This window comes from Mastomys coucha, unplaced genomic scaffold (genome assembly GCF_008632895.1).
Source record: "Mastomys coucha isolate ucsf_1 unplaced genomic scaffold, UCSF_Mcou_1 pScaffold22, whole genome shotgun sequence".
In the NCBI taxonomy this organism is placed as follows: Eukaryota; Metazoa; Chordata; class Mammalia; order Rodentia; family Muridae; genus Mastomys; species Mastomys coucha.
In genome coordinates this window covers 245,684,824-245,694,485 of record NW_022196905.1, presented here as the reverse complement: position 1 = coordinate 245,694,485, position 9,662 = coordinate 245,684,824, and the positions used below count along the sequence as shown (strand labels likewise).

Below are 9,662 nucleotides of genomic sequence, written 5' to 3'. Positions count from 1 at the left end.
TGCGAAATTTTGAAACAGTCTGACTTGAAGTGAAAGTTAAGTATGTTGTTAACTATTTGATTAGTAGAAGTATAAGCTATTACTTTTTATGTTTATCTGCTTTTTTTCTACAACTTTCCAAGGAAGAGAAATGGTGAGCTAGGAAACAACTGAGGCAAAAAACTAGGGGAAGGCCCAGTGCCAAGTCAAGCTTCATCAATAGCCTGTGTCCCACCGAAGGCAAGGAGGCCCTTTCCCTTTCTCAAGATGGCGCCCCTGGCGACAGTGCGGGCACGCGCGCGAAGCGCTCTGGGAGCGGAAGTCAACGGTGCGGCGGCGGTCAAACCGGAAGGGGAGGCGCTGGGGCCTGGAGGAGCGGCCTGTATCGCTGCGGTTGCCGGTGTTTGCGGGTTGCAGGGAGCCGGGCCGGCGGTCGGGCTGTGTCGCGATGCCGGAGCTGGCGGTGCAGAAGGTGGTGGTCCACCCCCTGGTGCTGCTCAGTGTGGTGGATCATTTCAACCGGTGAGCGGGTGGCGCGTGGCGGCCACACGGCGCAGGGCTGCTGAGTCACGGGCGCGCCGGGCACAAACGCGGCGGCCGGGGACACGGGTAGGGGGCAAGTGACCCCAGCGGCTCCACGCGGCGATGCTCGGAACCCATTGACAGCCTCGTACCCCCGCCGAGGCCGCCGCTCCTGAGCCTGGCCCGCCTATCGGGTGCCCGGAATCGGGACGATGCTACCCGCCGAGGCCGCGCCTTTTACCAGAACGACTGGGCGCCGTTTGAGACAGCGCTTCAGTCTCTGTGCCCGTGCCTGTAAAAGCTGTCACTGAAATTCTGGTCTCGGAGTCCCCGATGAACGATTTTCTGGATGAGGCAGGGATTGTAACCAAGTTTCTAATTGGGATTCTGGTTGGATGGTACCTTTAAAATGTGAATAAGGAAGGTGCTAGCTTTTTCCCCTAAAAGTGAGGCAGGTGCAGATTGGGGCCAGCCTACAGTTCACTTGGTTAGCTCACTACCACCCTTGCCTTCTCCAGCCGTTCATCCTGCCAGACCTGTTGCACGTGTTCGGAAGTTTTACAAGTTAATTAGTTGAGTTAACAAATATGAAGATCCATTAGGGAGCCTGTGCTTGCAGTAAAGTCGCGCTAGTGCCTAGTCCGAACCAGACTTTGTGCAGCAAACTCAGCCAGAGCCAAAAACAATCTCAAGACGGAGGCTTTTGATGCTGAGTTCAGTTGTATTACTCGGGATGCCTGAGTCTTAACAGGCTCAGTGGGTTTTTCTACAATAGATACAGTTTTACTCCCGTGGAATACTAGGAGCCCTAATGGGGTGAGCAATGTTTCAGTTTTATTTTAACAATTGGTAAGAATCAAGTGGGGGCAGACACTGTTGGTGGTTGTATCAAGGAACACATGGAAGGGCTTTAAAGTCCCATGGATGAAGTTTCTGTGGAAAGTCATTGTTTGAAGTATTTTCAGTGGATTAAAGAAAGGGGGGAAATACACAGCCACCACTAATATACAGAACCCCTTATTTCATTCTGCCTGTACCTTAGATTTAGGGTACAGGCTCCATGTTAAGCAAAACACTAAAGTTAAACTTACATAAATCTTGGGACTGTTAAAGAGGTGTTCTGTTCATTTTATTGTGGCTTGTGTGTTTCCTAAGCAGATAATTACATGTTTCCAAATACGCAATTTGCTAGTAGCTAAAGAAAATAATTCTTTGCAGAGCAATATGCTTGCAGCTACTTAGCAGAAAAATCACACAGGAGGTTTGAGATGGAAGTTGTAGAGCAAAAGCCTACTCATCCCTCCAGCCTTTCCCCAGTGTGGACTGATCCTTTCCTTGTGCCCCTATCCTGTCCAGAAGATGCAGTACATCTGGAGCAGGTTGGCATTGTACAGATGTTGTAGAGATGAATTGGCTGTACCATAAAACTGGTGCTTCTCTGGGTCTTCATCCCTGTTGAGATTTCAGTGTAGAAAGGAGGGAGAGAGCTGGGCAGTGATGGTACATGCCTTTAATCCCAGCACTTGGGAGGCAGAGACAGACGGATTTCGGAGTTCTAGGCCAGCCTGGTCTACAGAGTGAGTTCCAGGATAGCCAGGGCTACACAGAGAAACCCTGTCTCAAAAAAAGGAAGAAAGAAGGGAGAGAGTGTAAAGGACAAAGAAAAACCGAGAAAGAGGAAAATAGGCATGGCGTTTTCTCCAAGCGAGTATCTGAAATTTTTAGAAAGAATGCTTCCAGTGTATGTTGGGATATGTTTCCTTATCTTTATTACCGGGAACTAGCCTATTACATTTTTTTATGGACCATAGTTCCCACATAAACTAAATTGTATCTTTGTGGTTGATACTTGCGACTGAGTAGCAAGTATCAGCTTTTGTGACTGAATGTTTGTGACTGACCATCTGTTTTCTCATTCAGAATTGGCAAGGTTGGAAACCAGAAGCGGGTAGTTGGTGTGCTTTTGGGATCGTGGCAAAAGAAAGTACTTGATGTGTCCAACAGTTTTGCAGGTAAAGGATAAGCTTTTGGTTTTGCTGAGCATGGTTAGAATGTCTGTTTACTTACAAAAAAGTGAACATTTTTTACTACAGCGTGAAGATCCTATTCCAGAATTGCTGAGATGTAGGAAAGGGAGATTAATAGGTTCCACACTAGTGCAGAGAGTGAATATTTTTAACTTGCAGTCCCTGCTGTTGGAGAGCAAGGGCTGCTACAGACCATGTCGTGGTGGCGTGGCTGCCTTTCAGAACAAGCCATGAGGTAGCTTGGCAGCTCCAACAGTAAACATTTGAACCCTGGCTTTAGTGGAGTAAGGAGAGATGGGGACTGTTTACCTTACACTCTGTGATGAGTCTTGACCAGAACGTTACATTTATGCTCCGTGTATATTGCTGGCAGGACCTGTGATCTTGAAGGACCATGCAGGAATTGGGCCTTCAGCAAGTCAGAGAGTGTGGGCGCTTTTTAAGGCTCTTCCTTGGAGTACCTAAGTCGTTAGCACTTTAGGAGAAGCTGGAAATGTGGGGGTTTTGAATGAAGGCGAAGCAGTACTGCACTGGACAGTTCACATAGTGAGCAGACACCACTGAGGCCCCACTGGGGCGGAACTTCTAGCCCTAGGCAAAGTCTCTTATTCTCTCTTTTCCTTTCTCTCTTTAGTACCTTTTGATGAAGATGACAAAGATGATTCTGTCTGGTTTTTAGACCATGATTATTTGGAAAACATGTATGGGATGTTTAAGAAGGTCAATGGTAAGTCTGTTTCTAATTGTGTATGTACATGTGTGTTTAAACCTTTGTATATTGTGTTTGTATATTGTCAAGGATTGTTCACTTAGCTGGACCAAGTGAAAATAGACTAGTAATAATAGAGAAGTGAGGTAGAATAAATAAACCACAGTTGTAGTCTGAGGCTGTGTAGACCACCCAGGCTGGAGGCTGGGCTGGCCCTGGCAGCTGCCTGCCCTAGAGCCTTAGTGCTAGCTAGCAAAGTGCGTTGATGTTATTGGAGCGCAGCTAGCAAGTCTTGGGTCCACTGCACACCCACACCACACAGCTGCTCTCTCTGGGGTGGGAACTTGCATTTATTTATTTTTGTCTGAAACTGATCTGTCACTTCACGTGTGACTGGTCCCTAAGCCAGTCTGGGAGACAGACATCTCTGGGCTGCACAGGGCTTACTCTCTTAGAATTCTGTTTTGGAGTTTTAGATTTCTCAAATGTGTCAAGATTTATTTTTGTCTGGAATTCTCAAAAAGGTAGAAAGCCTAAATAAGTGCTGGTGTTCTTATTGTTTGTGAGTCAGTTGCACAAATCTTGATGAACTAATTAAAAACTTACTAAGGTTTTGCTTCTCAGCCAGAGAAAGAATAGTTGGGTGGTACCACACAGGCCCCAAACTGCACAAGAATGATATCGCCATCAATGAACTCATGAAGAGATACTGCCCCAACTCAGTAAGTACACTATTGTCAGAGCACTGTGGTGCTCTCTGCCCCTCTCAAGTAAGAGCCTCCTCAGAAGACCTGGGTGGCAAAGCGTTCTGTTGCTTTCTCAAAGCCTTTGTCAGTAATGTGTAGCTCTGTGTTAATTTGTCGTGACCTAGTGTATTTAACAGCACCTGTTTGTCCCATGTATATAACTGAGTAACTCCTCTCAGAAACTGGATGTTGTCTGTATAAATGAGAAAACTGAAGTGAAGAATGGCTACTGGGCCAGCAAGGTGGCTGTGTAAGTGAGGAAAGGCCCTGTCACCAAACCTAACAAGTTCTTTCTGCCTGGACCCACACTGGAGAGAACTGACTCCCACAACTCTGTGTTCTCTCTCCTTCTCTCTCTCTCTCTCTCTCTCTCTCTCTCTCTCACTCTCTCTCTCTCTCTCTCTCTCTCCTTTCCTACTCCCCCCCTAAGCAAAATGCAATGTTTAAGTGTAAATTTTTTTTTTTTTAAAGCTTTAAAAAGTGTAAATTTGAAAAGGGATCTGGGGCCGGGCAGTGGTGGCACACGCCTTTGATCCCAGCACTTGGGAGGCAGAGGCAGGCGGATTTCTGAGTTCTAGGCCAGCCTGGTCTACAGAGTGAGTTCCAGAACAGCCAGGGATACACAGAGAAACCCTGTCTTGAAAAAACAAAACAAAGCAAAAAAAAGAAAGAAAAGAAAAAGGATCTGGGAAGGAGTGAAGCAGAGGTTGAAATTTGGGCAGAGGTGAAATGACTGGATCACGTGAGATATAAACTTATTTTTTCTAATTGAGTGAAAAAAATGGTCTGAGTAGTCAGAAGAAGGCTTGAGGTTATACCTTGTGTCAAAAGGGAAGGCGCTTGCTAAGCTGTGTTTTTCTTTCAGGTATTGGTCATTATCGACGTGAAGCCAAAGGACCTGGGACTTCCCACTGAAGCCTACATCTCAGTGGAGGAAGTACATGACGTAAGTGGCCTGCTTTGGGCTGGAAAGTGGGTTAGCAAGTTCTCGGGTGAGTTTGGGGGCTTTTGGGTTTTGTTTTGTTTTGTTTTCCATGTTCAACTCAACAAATCTTTATGTATAACAAAGAGAAGATTGAGTCCTACTAGCAGACTAGCCTTGAGTTTTTTAAACATCTAATTTTAGAAATAGAAAAGGACCAAGAAACCTGAGAGCCTTTCTCACTAAAGAAACTGAAGCCTTGAGTAGTGAGGTGAAACCCAGAGTCATCATTGAGACCAAGCAATGGTGGTTACACAGAGACCTTTACAACAAAGGAAAGGCCAGGCCTGGTGCAGTGTGCAGTCTCCTCCTGAGAGTCAGTCCCTTCAGACAGGCCCTGGGTGTTTAAACATAGCAAGACAGAGCTATTAAGTGCCTGGTGGCAAAGCCTGTGATCTTTGTGGCTGTGGTTGTGTTGAGTGGAGCTCTGAACAGTAGCCTTTCTTTCTCTATCCTCAGGAAAGCTGCTTAGGAGCTCTTAGAACCTGATGTGACAGGGTTGGGAGGATGGGCACAGAGTATCAGGGTGTCCAAGGAGCCCTGTCTTCAGAGTCAAAAGGGATTAAGAGTGTAATATCTCTTACTATATAGTTTTAGAATTTGGAAAGAGGTGTTCTAGGGTGGTGCCCTCCCAGCCTTATACTAAGCCATGCCCTGTTCTTTTGCAACCCCTAAGGAACTTAGATCCAGATGTTTTTTGGTTGCAGTAAAGCTTTTATCCCTGGTCCTGACCCAGTTATCATGAAGTTCTAGAACCCTGGAAGGCTCAGGCCATCCTAGTGTCCAAAGACTAGAGTGACCTTGAGGGAATCCTCATGCCATCCTGAATAATGATGAGATCCAGCCTCACTTCCAGCAGGTCCAGTGTGTAATATGACTTGAGAGGCTTGCCCAAGGCCCTGTGGCTCACTTAGCACAAATTGGTGGAGCCCTGCAGTCTGTAGAGCCCTCATAGAAGGGCACTGCCTGTGCTGGCAACAGGCCTAAAAAGTATCCTCTCGCATTCCATCATTGAGTCACCAGAGATTGAGTGAACCAGCCTTCAGTGGCTGCTTTTATTCAAACCACTGGTTACTCTCTTTATCACATTGGGGCTCTTGGGTCATGTGATCCAGGGAACAGTACATGGTTAATTTAAATGTGTTGGCATGAATGTGCCTCAAGTGTGGGTATTCTGTATTTTCCATTCTAGAAATAACTAAACTCTTAACCTGAGTCCTCCCAGCATTGCCCTGCCCCCTCCATGGGCTTGAGGGAACACCCCAATTTTCCTTGACAAGAAAACTTTCTTCAGAGAACAGCATAGTGGCAGTGCCGTGCAAACAGGCTAGCAGCAGTGTCTGCAGACCTGTCTTATCCTTAAGGGCTTATTTTTCAAAGTGAACCTGACCCCACCATTGCTGTAGAAGTCTTGTCATATAGCCATGAAATGGTCTGACTGGCTGCAAAAGATTCAGGTATGAGAAGAGAAACGTGCCAGTCAGCTTGTTGAAAATAAGTAACAACAGTTAAGCCTCTTCTTGCAGGATGGGACGCCAACATCAAAAACTTTTGAGCACGTAACTAGTGAAATTGGAGCAGAGGAAGCCGAGGAGGTTGGAGTGGAGCATTTACTAAGGTGAGTCTGCTGGAGCTCAGTGGTTAGGAGCAGTAAGGACCCAGGTTCAGTTGCAGCTCACAGCCACCTGTGACTCCAGTTCCAAGGGATCTCATGCCCTCTTCTAACCTCCATGAGCTAGGGACACATGCAGTGTACATATGGAAAAGCAGACATGTGTGCACAAGACAAAGTAAGAAGTAAGTCAGGCCGGGCCTGGTGGGCCACACTTATAATCCTAGTACTTGGGAGGTGGAAGCTGGTGATCTCTGAATTTGAGGCCAGCTCTTTTGGGGCAGATGTGGGGGCAGTTGGACAGTGCCAGAGTCAGCTGCAGCATGTGACCTCAGGGTCAGGTGTCATGAGAAGCAAGGTGCTATGCTTCTCTCACTCTGGGCCTTTGGTTTCTTTCTTTTTGGTTTTTAAAACAGGGTCTCACTGTAGCCCATGCTAGTCAGTTTCACAGTCCTCTTCCCTCGTCCTGCAAGGGACTAGTATTAAAGGTAGGAGCTTCTACTTCCAGCCCTTAGGTGTCTGGTAAGCCAGTGTGGTTGAGCATGCTCACCTCTGAAGTATCTTGACTGAGGATATGTGACTCTGAGCAGCAGTCCTTGTCCAGAATTCATAGTGCTGACTGACTGTGGGCTGCAAGTGTGTGAACACAGGCCTGTGCTCTCCAGTTAACAGTGCTTCTGCAGAGAACCTTCATCCTGGATAGGAGTTATGTATCAGCCATACTTGAAAGACTTCATTTTCACCTGCCACTAATAATTCCTTGTTTTGAAGATGATGGTGGCTGGTTTAAGTTGCTTGACATGATAGCAAAGCAGGTGGGGAATGTCATCCTTTATAACCCAGAGAAGCCAAGGTCACCTGTGAGGGAAGGCTGGCTGGCTGGGTGGGTGCTGTTGCTAATGAGAGCCTGAGTTCAGTTCCCTGCAGCCCTATCAGGTGTCCACTCCAAGGGAATCTGATGTTGTCTTCAGGCCTCTGAGAGTATCACACTCACACACATATGTACAAAATTAAAAACAAAAGTTACCAGGAAGTTGTTATAGATCTGAACTATTGTCCCAGACAGTGGGCAATGCAGGCTGATACCTTTCTGCCTTTCTTATGGGTTGTTGCAGAGACATCAAGGACACTACAGTGGGGACGCTCTCCCAGCGGATCACAAACCAGGTCCATGGTTTGAAGGGACTGAACTCCAAGCTCCTGGATATCAGGAGCTACCTGGAGAAGGTAGCCAGTGGCAAGCTACCCATCAACCACCAGATCATATACCAGCTGCAGGATGTCTTCAACCTGCTGCCGGATGCCAGCCTGCAGGAGTTCGTCAAGGCCTTCTACCTGAAGACCAATGACCAGATGGTGGTGGTGTACTTGGCCTCGCTGATTCGCTCTGTGGTCGCCTTACATAACCTCATCAACAACAAGATTGCCAACCGGGATGCGGAGAAGAAGGAGGGACAGGAAAAGGAGGAGAGCAAGAAAGAAAGAAAAGATGACAAAGAGAAGGAGAAGAGCGACGCAAAGAAAGAAGAGAAAAAGGAGAAAAAGTAAATCGTGTAGCTTTTTTAATTGGTAAATTAAAATCTTATAAACTTAACTCCGTGTGCCACTAAGAGGGTCCTTTGTCACATTCAGTGCTTGTTGACAAGCGCTCTGCCCTGATCATCCTTGCTGTGGCATTTTGTGGAGATGAATGGACAGAAGGACTGATCCCAGCCCTACGTTACAGCTTCAGTTGCATGAGTTGGGGGGTGTGGTGGCTCAGGTGTCCGATTTCGTGAGAACAACCTAACCTTCCTTTTATCCTTAAAAGGGATTTTTTTTTTCCCTGTCTTATAAGATCCATGAGATCTGTTGGTGGTAATTTTCATTATTGCTAAGTGGAATTCATGGATCCCATACTATGCCACCCAACACTTGAGCTTGGACCCTTCTGAACTCTTGAGACCACACCACATTTTGAACCTGTAACTAGCATTCTTAGGGCTTGGGGTCCAAGGCCATGTATTGTTTACCTTCAAAGATACAATTAAATGGCTTGGTTTTTATGTCTGTGTTCTAGTGGTCTGTGTTATTTTCAGAAGCAAGGGAAATGATATTCAGTTGCTGCTGCTGCGAGTCCTAAGAACATGAGCAACAGGTTAACAAGAGTGTTAGCTAGGATGGGATGCTGAGAGAGGGGCCTGCCCAGTGAGTGTATTAAGGAATTTGACAGGCTAGTCACCCAGCATCAGTTCCTCTTTGCTTTGTTCTTGGTTGTTTTTTTTTGTTGTTGTTGTTGTTGGGTTTTGTTTTGGTTTTTTTTGTTTTTTGTTTTTTTGAGACAAAGTTACACTGTGTAGCCCTGGCTATGCTCCCAAGTACCCCACTATCATAACTGTCAGTTCCTTCCTGAACACCTGCGACATCCTTGAGAATTCTCAAGTATACCCCTTGGGTTAAAATGTTGACAAATTTTCAAGTGCTATAACAAAAAGTCAACTAAATCTTGGTCAAATGAACGTGATTAAGCCTCAAAGTGATCAGAAGGATAAATTACCCATAGACCCGCCAAAGGGCCAGTCAGTGCACACATGGGAGTCCCCAGTAAAATGTAAAGGACTATAGGTAAAGCCTGTGCTGGGGTCACTGAAGTTCACTGAGACTTTGAGATAAAAAGCAAATGACACAGTTTTATCTGGTGTAGAATCCAGATGTTTGCCACTTCCTAATTGGATAAAAGAACTGTGTAATACGTAATTTACATCTGAGATGGGGAGGGACTCACCAGGGTCTACTCCTGCCTGAAGGATCACCAGGCTGTGGCTGCCGGGTTGTCTTCAGTAGGGCAGCTGCTGGTATGCTGCTGCAAGTAACCCTAAGTTCGACTCACTGGGTCACACCCACAAGAGTCTAGAAAGTAGGAAGGGGGGTAACGGGTGGATACCATCAAAGTGCAGATGTGTAAAAATGTCAAAAAGAGCCATTATACTCTGATAGGTGCTAGTGAAAAACTGGAGACAGGCCCCAAATCAGAGTGGAAGATTTGACATGGGGTTGCCATGTTTGGAACATGCAGATGGAGAAGAAACTAGACAGTTAACTTTTT

General features: G+C 46.3%; 1 protein-coding gene across 3 annotated transcripts; it reads left to right on the top strand.

Moving 5' to 3' along the window:
• The first annotated feature begins 302 nt into the window (after positions 1 to 302).
• Psmd7 (proteasome 26S subunit, non-ATPase 7) lies at positions 303 to 8,626 on the top strand. 3 transcript variants are annotated; one of them, XM_031341350.1, is made up of 7 exons: positions 303 to 501; positions 2,422 to 2,513; positions 3,163 to 3,255; positions 3,862 to 3,959; positions 4,849 to 4,929; positions 6,492 to 6,583; positions 7,693 to 8,626. In XM_031341350.1, the coding sequence occupies exons 1-7, from the start codon at positions 428 to 430 to the stop codon at positions 8,123 to 8,125; spliced, it is 963 nt and encodes a 320-aa protein (XP_031197210.1). In that variant the 5' UTR covers positions 303 to 427; the 3' UTR covers positions 8,126 to 8,626. The 3 variants fall into 3 exon arrangements, with proteins under 3 accessions (XP_031197210.1, XP_031197212.1, XP_031197211.1); XM_031341352.1 differs by lacking the exon at positions 303 to 501 and adding an exon at positions 565 to 855; XM_031341351.1 differs by lacking the exon at positions 303 to 501 and adding an exon at positions 875 to 1,317.
• Positions 8,627 to 9,662: the final 1,036 nt, after the last annotated feature.